The sequence below is a fragment of the Mustelus asterias genome, unplaced genomic scaffold (assembly GCF_964213995.1).
Source record: "Mustelus asterias unplaced genomic scaffold, sMusAst1.hap1.1 HAP1_SCAFFOLD_1523, whole genome shotgun sequence".
NCBI lineage: Eukaryota > Metazoa > Chordata > Chondrichthyes > Carcharhiniformes > Triakidae > Mustelus > Mustelus asterias.
Window position 1 is genome coordinate 36035 of NW_027591468.1, and position 12494 is coordinate 48528.

The following is a 12494-nucleotide window of genomic DNA, read 5'->3' on the forward strand; positions in this document are numbered from 1 at the left end:
ATGGTTTGGATGAATTCAAGGACAGGATTGATTTTGCCGACAATCGGAGAAATACAGAACCTCAGTCCATGTGCACAGACCCCGAATGCTGGTGTGAAGTGTCTGACATTGTGTACAGTTTAATACAGCACAAGCTGCTCCCAGGATGTTCAGTGTTAGTGACCAGCCGCCCCACTGCATTACATTTATTGGAAAAGGCTGACATCAGTGTCTGGGCTGAAATCCTGGGATTTGTTGGTGATGAACGGAAGGAATATTTCAACAAGTTTTTTGGAGATCAGATGGTGGCAGCAGCTGTTTTCAAACACGTGGAGGAGAACGAGATCCTGTACACCATGTGTTACAACCCTTCCTACTGCTGGATCCTCGGTCTGTCACTGGGTCCCTTCTTTACACTAAGAGGCAGGAAACAGCAGCAAGTTCCCAAGACCATCACCCAACTATATTCCTACTATATTTACAACATTGTGAAAAACCATGGCCGAGAGATTGAAACCCCCCGTGATGTGTTACTGAAGCTTGGTGAGATGGCCTTCACAGGAGTCTCCAAGAAGAAGATTGTGTTTGGAAATGGAGATTTGATTGAGTACAATCTACAACCTTCCCAGTTCCTGTCTGGGTTTCTGATGGAGCTTTTAGAGAGAGAGATGTTTCTGCCCAGAGTGTGGTTTACACATTCCCACACCTCACCATCCAAGAGTTTGCAGCTGCACTCTCACAATTCCTGACTCCAGATCCCGGGGAGATCGGGAAACTCCTCAGTGAAGCCGACAGTGAGGAAGATGGGCGATTTGAGATATTTCTCCGTTTTGTTGCTGGTCTGTCCTCCCCACAGTCAGCTCGACCCCTGGAGAAGTTTCTGGGTCCATTTCTTCATCAAACAACCTGCCGAGTGATTGACTGGGTGAAGGAGAAGGTTGAAGGGCAGATTGGAGAGACACAGACTGAAACTGGGAAGAGGAAGCTCCTGAACACATTCCACTACCTGTTTGAGTCTCAGAATAAAGCACTGGCTCGGAACACAGTGGGATCTATGGAAATACTTTCATTTCGCGGATTGCGACTGACCCCGATTGACTGTGCGGTCCTGTCTCATGTCATTGGACTCTGTGATACAATAAAACACCTCGATCTATGGCGATGCTACATTACGTGTGAAGGGCTCCAGCGGCTGGGACCCGTTCTGCACAAGTGTCAGGAGTTGAGGTAACTGTTTGTTTGGTCTCGTCCCTGATATTTTCATTGAGAAGCCATTTCCTTTGTTCTAATAAAACAGAGACATGTTTAATTGAGAAAGTCAAGAGGGAAACAATGTCCAATGGTCACAGAGAAAGCGCGGGAGAATGGCACAAAGCCATAAAGCTCATTTGAGAGCAGCTGCAGACATGATGGGCCGATTGGCCTCCTTCTGAACTTGTAATAAATCTGATTCTCTGATAAAACTACAGCGGTTCAAGAAGGCAGATTCTCGTGGGCAAATAGGCATGGGCAATGAATGTTGGCATAACCAGCGATTATTACATTCCTTGAGTGAATACAATCATTATTGAGATAAATTTTAAATAATTAGGGGTGTAAAGGCCTCGCTACAAAATTTTAAAAAAGGATATTTCACTCTCCCGACAGAAACCATCTGATTATGTATGATGCTAGAAAGAAATCTGTTTCGCTTGTGTTCGGTACAGCTTACAGTTTGTGGCTAATTATGATCAGGATTATTTTCCTGCACGCTGCCTCTGTTATGTATTATAGTTGGTGTGTGTTATAACGGGACAGTGTCCCTTTATAAGTCATGTGATCACTGGTGACATCAGTCAGGGTCGCAGTGGCGGTTCAGTCTTGTATTAAACCTCAAAGTGTGCAGTTATGAAAATAGACCTCCCTGTTTGGTTCCAGCAGCCCACGGGTTTTCTGTTCCATGGTTCTGACTGCAGTCTCATAAAAGGCCCAGTATACCATAGCCTCCACCTCAATTCCAGGCAGTGCATTCCAGATCTGTACCACTCGCTGTGTTAAAAAAAAAGCTTTTTTCACACTATTTGCATCTTTTGCAAATCACTTTAAATCTTTTCTTGATCCTTGTCTGAGCAGCAAAATTTTAATTGCTACCTGTTCTGTTCAGCGCCATCACTATTTTGGACAGTTCTATCAAATCTCCCCTCCACATTCTTCCTTCCAAGGAGAACAACCTCTCCAATCGATCCTATGACTGAAGTTTCACATCCCTGAACCAATCTTGTAAACCTCTTTAGCACTCTCTCCGATGTGTTCTCAGACTTCCTAAAGTATGACGCGCTGAAGTGAGATCTAACTGATGTATTTTGCAGGTTCAGCACAGCCTTCTTGCTCCGTACTCTATGCCCCTATTGACAATATTATGATCCCAGCTGACTACTGAACAGTCAGGGCTAAGACAGAACTCTGGCTCAGTCGATCATAACTTTTATTTATTGTTTTATTATTTAAAAATGTAGATGAACAGAATAACAAGGTAGTCGATTAACTTTTAACAAAAGACTAAAATCTTTGTTAAAAAAATAACTATAATGCACCACTACTTCACCCCATCTAACTTCACAGATGTCTGCAGATCTGTAAGGATGACACAAGTTACAAAATAGATCTTATGCTTTAATGTTCTCAGAAAGTACACAGTAAATGTAAACCAACAAGCCATGTGTGGTCAGATACACCACACTGTGAAACTAATTGACAAATGCCACCCAAAGTAACTTCAGTGGATTCTTCTTCAAATCCCCCCAGATGTTTGTCACACTGTGAAAAAAAACTAGTCTCACTGGGACTCTTGCTTCCACACGAGTGTCTCTAAGCTCCACTCTGGAAAGAAAGCAGCTTTTGGAATCTTTTCACAAACAATGCTTTCTCTCAGATGCCTCCACCAAGGATCCCTCTCCAGTATTCAATGTTTCCTTTCATTATTCCTTCACATTCAGCCATGCCAACAGACACTAGTGCTTCATAGTCTGTATTAAGGTGTCATCAACTTTAGGATTATGTCAGATGTCTGGATTCTCATGAGAAAACTTTACCATGTTCGCACCGAGCAGCTCTGTCTTTCACTGGGAGCCTGTCTCTGCTCCTCTCTTTAACTTCAGGGAGCAGTCTCTTGTTCAGATTCAGGTTTTTTTGTCACTTTGACTTCTGTCTTCCTGGCACTCCTCTTTTCCTTCTTGGTATGTGACGGCGATTTATCTTTTGGTTTCTGCTTTCTGAATGCCTGCATTGCCCTGCCTCTTCTGGCAGCCTCTGTGAACTCCGTCTTGCTTCTTGGATTAACTGGTTGTAACTGAAACTCAGTGTTTCTATCATTCATTGTGGGACTCTGAATAGAAGCAACCATTTTTTTAAACCTCCATAAATCTTACAATGTTGTAAACCTTAAATTAAAATGCAGGGACAGTTTAAAGTGAAACCACAAACCCACAGGCAGGCAGCTTTGTTTAACATGAAGCGAAATTAAAGTTTTGGCCGTTTCTGAGCACACAAGCACAGAAAAACAAATTAAACTTAAACTCATGAATTATTTTCTAATGCCCACAAACGTAAATTATTTCAAAACAGCAAAGCCCAAGATGCTGTATTCTTTATTAACTGCTACCTACACTTGCCCTGCTAACGGCAATGATCGATGCACATATACGTCCAGTCCCTCTGATCCTGCAATCCGTTTACTATTCTACTGATTATTTTATATTGCTTGCTCTTGTGCATGTTTCCTGAAAGTATCACCTCACACGTCTCTGCATTCAACTTAATCTTCCACCTATCTGTACACTCCACCAATGTCCGTTTTTCACTCCAAGATCCCCTCCTCAGTTTACGATGCCTGAAAGGTTTCTGTGATCAACAATTTTTGAAATTTTCCTCTATACTGCAAATAACTAGATCATTCATATATATCAGGGGAAAGCAAGGATCTCAATGCTGACCGCTAGGGTTCTCCATTACCGACATCCTCCAGCCTGAAAAATATCCATTACTCTTTGTTCATCCAATTTTGTATCCACATTGCGACTTTGCCATTTATTTTATGAGCTTATGCCACAAGTCTGTGTCACTGCATCAGATGATTTTTGAATATCCATGGATACCACATCAACAGCAGAACCATCATTGAACCTTTCTGTTGCTTCCTCCAGTTCACAGCAATATAAAGCCAGTCGCAGAGGGCATTTTTTTTTACCAACCAATGAATTTAGTTTCCTCTGTGTCGCTATTAGATTCACCATTTCCCTTTTGAACTCAGCGTGGGCCGGCTCAGAGTAGCTGAATCATCAACTGACCCTCCAACCCTCAGCTAAGTTTAACACTACTGCTCCAGGCTGGAGCCGCAGACTTGACTCAATTGGATTGACCCACTCTTTTCGGTTGTGGTTACTGCCTCCTGGCCCTCTCTTCATCCACTCTGACAAACTGAGATAGCTGGGAATTAAACCCGTATCAACTGCTTGGAAAGCAACTATGCTTGCTATTATATCACCATCATTGCATTTAGGGACTCCTGTGGTGTAGGTGCACCCACTGTGCTGTGAAAAAGAGAGTTCCAAGATTTTGACCCAGTTACTGTGAAGGAACGGTGATATATTTCCAAGTCAGGATGGTGTGTATCTTGGAAGGAAACTTCCAGGTGGTGATGTTTCCATTCATCTGCTGCCCTTGTCCTTCTCGGGATAGAAATCACAAGTTTGGAAGGTGCTGTGTAACGGGCCATTGGGAGATATTGCACTGCATCTTGTAGATGGTACACACTGCTAGCTCTGTACCTCTGTGGTGAATGGAATGAATGTTGAAGGTAATGGGTGATGTACCAGTCAACAAGCAGAGTTATCCTGGATGGTGGCGAGCTTCCTGAACCTTGAGCTGCACTCATTTAGACAAGTGGGTGGTGTTCAATTAAATTCCTGACATGTGTCTTGTAGATGGTGGAAATGTTTTGGGAAGTCAGGAGGTGAGTTACTCTGTGCAGAAATCCTGGCCTTTAACCTTCTCTTATAGCCACAGTATTGATATGGCTAATCTGTTTCCGATCAGTGGTAACACCCACGATGTTGATAGTTGGGGATTCATGGGGATGATAATCCCATTGAATGTAAAGGGAAATGACTGTATTCTCTCTTGGTGGAGGTGGTCATCGCCTGGGACTTCTCAGCCCTTCCCCTAATACTGTTCAAGCCTTGCTAAATATGGATGTGTTCTGCGTCACTACCTTGCGGAGATAGGAATGGTGCTAAACATTGTGCAGTCAATAGCAAGCATCTCCATTTCTGACTAATCAAACAGAAATATTTCAGCTTTCTAATGGGAGAATAATCTTTCCTAGTTGTATCAAATCTAGGGGATGGATCTTAAAGCAACAGTTAGCACAGTTTCACACTTTAACTCACCCTGAGATATTATACAGATGACACATTGTCAATAGTTAAGAAGTGATGTGGAGATGCCGGCGTTGGACTGGGGTAGACACAGTAAGACGTTTACAACACCAGGTTAAAGTCCAACGGGTTTATTTGGTAGCAAAAGCCACACAAGCTTTCGGAGCTCTAAGCCCCTTCTTCAGGTGAGTGGGAATTCTATTCACAAACAGGGCATATAAAGACACAAACTCAATTTACATGAATAATGGTTGGAATGCGAATACTTACAGCTAATGAAGTCTTTAAGATACAAACAATGTGAATGGAGAGAGCATCAAGACAGGCTAAAGAGATGTGTATTGTCTCCAGACAAGACAGCCAGTGAAACTCTGCAGGTCCAGGCAGGCTGTGGGGATGACAAATAGTGTTACATGAACCCAATATCCCGGTTGAGGCCGTCCTCATGTGTGCGGAACTTGACTATCAGTTTCTGGTCAGCGACTCTGCGCCGTCGTGTATCGTGAAGGCCACCTGGGAGAACGCTTACCCGAATATCAGAGGCCGAATGACCGGTCACGGGCATTCGGCGTGTTGTTTAACTTCTTACAATAGTTAAGAAGCACAGGGAATCCCGAGGAATCCACTCTCACAGCTTTATCATTTAACTCTCAGTAAAATGTACAATTCTCATAAAATCCTAGATTTATGTAAAAGCAGAAATGATTTGAATTTTTGGAAACTTAGCATGGTCAGTGAGATTCAGGAGGGTAATTCTGATGATGAGGAAATGAGACCAGGACGTGGGACATGTTTAAAAATGACTTGTTTGTTCACAGGATGTGGGCATCACCTCCTCTAGGGGCCATTAGCAGTCGGAAATAAATGCTAGTCTTGCCAGCGACACCCATACCCCATGGACAATTAAACAAAATATGCATTTTGAAAGATGTAAAAGTGGTTTCCCCCAGTAGGGAAACCAGTGAGAATGAATTGTTCATCATTTTTCAATGCTGCCTTTTCAATTATTGCCTTTTCCATTCAACAGAAAGGGTTTGATATTATCTGATATAATATTGTCACATTTATTAGTGCCAAAGCATACCGTACATAGGGAAGGAAAGGAAAGAGTCCAGAATGCAGTTTTACAGTCACAGCTAGGGTGTAGAGAAAGATCAACTTGGGTGAGGTGCAGTATCGTAACTTGAATCAGTTCACCACTGGTGTTAAGTTTCTGACACAAAAATAGATTCAGCTATTTTCCTGCTGAACATTAATCTGAATTTAATGTGTTTCTCACTTTCTCCATTTAGTCTGGGTGACAATCAAGTGGGAGATTCAGTAGTGAAACTATTGTCTGCGGCTCTGAGGAATCCGGAGTGTAAAATACAGAAACTGGAGTAAGTATCAGACTGTGAGATTGTGTTAATAATCAGTGGTGTCTGACACTGTAAATTATTATCAGTGTCAGTAATATTGTCATTAATAACCATTCCACGTCATTCCTCTCAGTATTCGTGTTCAACACCACGGATTTACTCTGATTCCTGAAATCTTTCTCTCTCTGATCTCTAGTTTGGAGAGTAACAGCCTCAGATATTCTCACCTCTGCTCTCAGTACAAACCAGTCAGTGATGTGTCTGAACCTGAGTTACAATAAACTACGAAATTCAGGAGTGAAAGAATTAACTAATCATTTATAATTATTTTCAAAACCATTCATGAGAATAAAAAAGATGGACAAAACAATTAAATGTTTATAGAATTACCAGATATGGCTGGTCGCATGTTCAATTTAGTTTAATTTGTCATTCAGATTATAGATGTTTATGTCTGTTGGCTTCTCAGTTTGATTAAACATAGAAAACTGCTGTATATTGGTAAGGCAGATTACAAACTACATTGAATTCTGATGAGTTTTATGCCGAGGGATCCACTCTCAAATTTACGTAAAACGGAGCTTAAGGAGCATCTGAAAAGAGAATGCAGAGACGGAGGTGGGGAGGGTTATGAAGAGAATTCCAGAGCTCGCAGCCCAGCAGTTCAAGGCACAGCTCAGCTGGCAATGGCAATAATCACAGTGCAGAATAGTCTGAATGATGTCCCTATTAATAATGGACATTGTTTTTAAGAACAGAATTAATGATACTTAATATACCATTGCTGTCAGTTATTAAAAACACTACCCGCTATTAGGAGACACATAATAAGCTTGGGAGCAAAGATGAAGACCATGAAATAAGAGAGGCAAAGGCAGCCTGGATATGAAGTTATCTGAGTGACAGGAAACAGGCAGGAGAGGTGAACTGTACCTTTTCATTTATAGGAAGCTGACAGTGGCTTTCCCCAGCAGCCAGTACTGTGTTACTACGACTAATTTTCTTCACATGTACGACCAAATGAGACTTGGGTTTATCTAAAGATGAGATGTGAAGCTCCAGCACACGGCCACCAGACCACAGAGCGGACGCAGCATATGATAGACCGAGCTCAATCACACCAAAACCAATGGATCAGATCAGAGATCTGCTGTCTTGCCATATCCAGTCAGAAATAGTGTTAGACATGCCACAAAATGTTGGACATGCCGGTTACATTAGGCGACAAGGTGGCACAGTGGTTAGCACGGCTGCCTCACAGCGTCACGGACCAGGGTTCAATTCTGGCCTTGGGTGACTTTATGTGTAGAGTTTGCACGTTCTCCCAGTGTCTGTGTGGGTTTCCTCTGGGTGCTCCAATTTTCTCCCACAGTCCAAAGATGTGCAGGTTCAGTTGATTGGCTATGCTAAGTTGTCCCTAGGTGTCTCAGGGTGTGTAGGTTACGGGGATTAGTGGGCCATATATGTGGAGTTACAGAGATAGGGCCTGAGTATGATATTCTTTCAAAGAATTGGTGAAGACTCGATGGGCCAAAGGTACTACTTATACACTGTGGGAATTCTATGATTCTATAAACATGCATAAGAATTCCATGATTACTGATGAGGGAGGCCAGAGCATCAGTGCCATCTCCAGCCAGAAGTGCTGAGTAGAATGATTCATCTCGGCCTCCTCCTGAGGTCCCCAACATTACAGATGACAGTTTGATTCACTGCATGTGAGGTAAAGAAATGACTGAAGGCACTGCGTACTGCAAACTCTGTCAGCCTGGCAGTACCCCAGCAATGGTACTGAAGAATTGTGCTCCATAGCTAGCCATTCCCTGAGCCAAGCTGTTCCAGTACAGCTACAACACTGGATCTACCGGACAATGTGGAATAAAACAGGGCAAATCCAATCTGATGAATTGTTGCTCCATCAGTCTGCTCTTGAACGTCAGAAAAATGTCATCCTTCCAGTGCTTCATGAACATCACTGCAGGAGTTCCTGAGGGTGATGTCCAAAGCCCAACCACCTTCAATTGCTTTATCAATGACTTTCCTTCCATTATAATGTCAGAAGTGAGGATGCTCACTGATGATTGCACAATGCTCAGTACTGTTCACAATTCCTCAGAGACTGAAGCAGTCCATGTCCATAAACAGCAAGACCTGAACAAAACAGAAAATGCTGGAAAGGCTCAGCATGTCTGACAGCTTCTGTGGAGAGAGAACAGCTAACCCTTCGAATCTGGATGACTCTTCGACAGAGCTAGCGTCAAGGTCTGAAGAACGATCAGGCTTAACTTGATAAATGGCAAGTAATGTTTCACTGCACAAATGCCAGGCAAGGACCATCTCCAACAGACGGGAATCTAACCATATTCCCTTTACATTGAATGGCAGCACCATTGCTGAATCCTCGACCATCAACATCCTGAGTGGTGGGGGCGCACTGGGACCATTGAACAGACACTGAACTGTAAACACGATGGCTCCAAGGGTAGATCACAGTCTGGGAATTCGGAGATGAGGAACTCGCCTCCTGTCTCCCAAATTTTTCCCACCATCTCCAAGGCACAAGTCAGCAGTGTGATGGAATCCGCTCATCTTGCTGGATTGACTGCAGCTTCAAAAACACTGAAGAAGCTCATCCATGGAAAAGGAGCCCACTGGATCAGCTGGCCATTCACCAAACTAAACATTGACTGTCTCTACCACTGACGCACAGTGGCAGCATTTTACCACATACAAGATGGAATGTAGGAGCTCACCAAGGTTCCTGAGCCAGCATCATCCAAACAGGCATTATCCATCACCGAGATGGCCAAGGATATCAGAAGGATGGGACACCAACCAGCTTCAGATTTCTTTCCAAACCACACGCCATTCTGACTTGGAATATGTTGCTTTTCCATCACTGATGCGGGATCATAATCCCGGATGTCCCTTCCTAGCGGTTTTGTACCAGATGCTCTGCAGAATTTAAGAAGATGGCTCACCACCTACTTCTTAAGGGCAATTGACGATGGGCTGCAAGTGTTTGCATTGCCAGTGAAACCATCATCCCTTGAAAGAATTAATAAAGACAAGCGCTACCCACTGTAGGCATGGGGAATTGTGCCTGTGTGTAATCCAAACTCAGTCACAGAAGAGAGAAAAAACAGCTGCGACAGGACAAATTGCGTGACCATTGCACAGGCCAGAGGAATTCTAAAGATAGATCTGGTGGAACTATTCAATATACTCAGCGAGGGTCTCAAATGTCCTGGTGTTGTGCTGTGTTCCATACAACCTGGATCTAGAGTGGAGAAGCTTTGAAGAAAGTGTGATGCAATACAATGTTGACCAGATGCTTCATGATGAGGAACCCCATGGACCACAGGCCAGGGACATGGGATATGTGTCCGGGAGGATGGAGATTCAGTAATGCAGACATGTTTTCCAAGAACCTTAACTCTCTCAGCCATTCAGTGTAATAAATCTTCACCATCTCCAGCACTGTTGCTGTTTCTGTGAATGTTTTATAATTTCCCTGGAGCCGTCACTACATGAAACAAAGGCATTGGAATTGTATTGACCTCATTCAGTGCTGTATTTCCTATCTCACATTCCCAGTGAACTGTTAAAGACCCAGTAATATGGTGAAGGATTTTTCTGGTAGTGCTCCATCTCTGAATTTACTGAAAATACATACGTAACAAAGTGACCAGTAACAACAAAGTATAACCCTGTGAAGCCCAAGGAAGCAACCCCACCTTGACAACCACCCCCATCCCTGCACTTTCCGCCGAGCTGCAGGCAGGATCTTCACCTCTCCTGTGAGAATTTCGATGACCGTGGCCTTTGTCCTCGGATTTCCTGGATCCTGGAAGGATCCGGCCAACTGCGGGTCCTCTGCACAGATGCTGGAGTTGTCTCTGTCATCATAGCTTTGTGAGGTGCTGGTGTCACAGTCAGAGCAGAAGAGGACCCACTGACCACACCAGGGGCATCCTGAGAGGAGCTCCCAAATGCTGCAGGCAGCCGCTCCTCTATCCATCCAGGGCAAACTGGACCCTCCCTGCTCAGCTGGGGAGGGCCTGACAGTGACTCCAGCCACATTTTCCCACCCCTCCCACAGCCCGTGTTCCACAGTGCTCATGGAGATGGTGAGAACATGCAGGTTCATGTGTATTTCCTGTGGGTGATAGGCTGGATGTGACTCTCCACGAAGGTCACCAATCTCTCTGTGGATGATGCTATTTGTGCTCATACCTGAGACATGGTAACACTGCTGGCCTGGATTGACTCCTCCATCCTTTGTGTATGGATACACACAGCCTTTGGAAACTCCACCGGATGTTAAAATACCTTAGGCTGCAGCTCCAGTATCTGCTGCATTGTTAAAGACTCCAGTCACATTTAATCTACCTGAAGCTGACAATGACCTGTCCCCTCGAGAGTGTGAGTGAACTCAGCTAGTCCTGCCTCCATCAGCTGCTCGGGTTTGTGTGTGCTCTCCTGTGCTGCCAGATTGTAACCCCTTTGCTAATCGCGTGAGACAGTATCTGCTCTGGTGGAGGTCATGGGGAATAATATGACAGTCCATCTTCTGAAGTACCCTCCTCATCCTCAGAGCTACACGCCCGTCTCCCGCTCACCGCAGCTGTTGTTTTGTGTGAGAGAGTGAAGAATGTTAGAGGGTAATGCACATTTCAGCATGTCCTGCAGACTGGTCCTAATGTGGAGATGCCGGCGTTGGACTGGGGTAAACACAGTAAGAGGTTTAACAGCACCAGGTTAAAGTCTGAGCTTAAAGTTTCCCCTTTGGTTTCACCAATGTCCCGAAGCATGGCACATTGGGGAAACTATGCAGACGCTGCGACAACGGATGAATGAACACCGCTCGACAATCACCAGGCAAGACTGTTCTCTTCCTGTTGGGGAGCACTTCAGCGGTCACGGGTATTCGGCCTCTGATATTCGCGTAAGTGTTCTCCAAGGCGGCCTTCACAAGACACAACAGCGCAGAGTCGTTGAGCAGAAACTGAGAGAACAGAACCTTGTGCATGAATCGCAAAAACTCAGTTTGCAGGTGCAGCAGGTGATCAAGAAGGCAAATGGAATGTTGGCCTTTATCGCGAAAGGGATGGAGTATAAAAGCAGGGAGGTCTTGCTGCAACTGTACAGGGTACTGGTGAGGCCGCACCTAGAGTACTGTGTACAGTTTTGGTCCCCTTATTTGCGGAAGGATGTATTGGCCTTGGAGGGAGTACAGAGAAGGTTCACCAGGTTGATACCGGAAATGAGGGGGTTGGCTTATGAGGAGAATTGAGTAGATTGGGCCTGTACTCGTTGGAGTTTAGAAGGCTGAGGGGAGATCTTATAGAGACATATAAGATAATGAAGGGGCTGGACAGGGTAGGGGCAGAGAGATTCTTTCCACTTAGAAAGGAAACAAGAACTAGAGGACACAGCCTCAAAATAAGGGGGAGTCAGTTTAGGACAGAGTTGAGGAGGAACCTCTTCTCTTGGAGCGTATTGAATCTCTGGAATTCTCTGCCCATTGAAGCAGTGGAGGCTACCTCGTTAAATATGTTTAAGTCACAGGGAGATAGATTTCTGATCAATAAGGAAATTAAGGGTTATGGAGAGCGGGTGGGTAAGTGGAACTAAACCACTATCAGATCAGCCATGATCTTATTGAATGGCGGGGCAGGCTCGAGGGGCGAGATGGCCTACTCCTCCTATTTCTTATGTTCTTATAGCCAAGTTCCGCACA

The 12494-nt window shown here is 44.3% G+C and overlaps 1 protein-coding gene across 1 annotated transcript in view; it reads left to right on the forward strand.

Annotated features, from left to right (window-relative positions):
• Positions 1–8: 8 nt before the first annotated feature.
• Positions 9–12494, forward strand: part of LOC144488397 (NACHT, LRR and PYD domains-containing protein 3-like) — a 38600-nt gene continuing 26114 nt past the window's right edge. The window contains exons 1-2 of the mRNA XM_078206470.1: positions 9–1206; positions 6686–6772. Coding sequence (XP_078062596.1) covers positions 1034–1206; positions 6686–6772 — 260 coding nt within the window. The 5' untranslated portion in view covers positions 9–1033. The remainder of the gene's footprint in view (positions 1207–6685; positions 6773–12494) is intronic.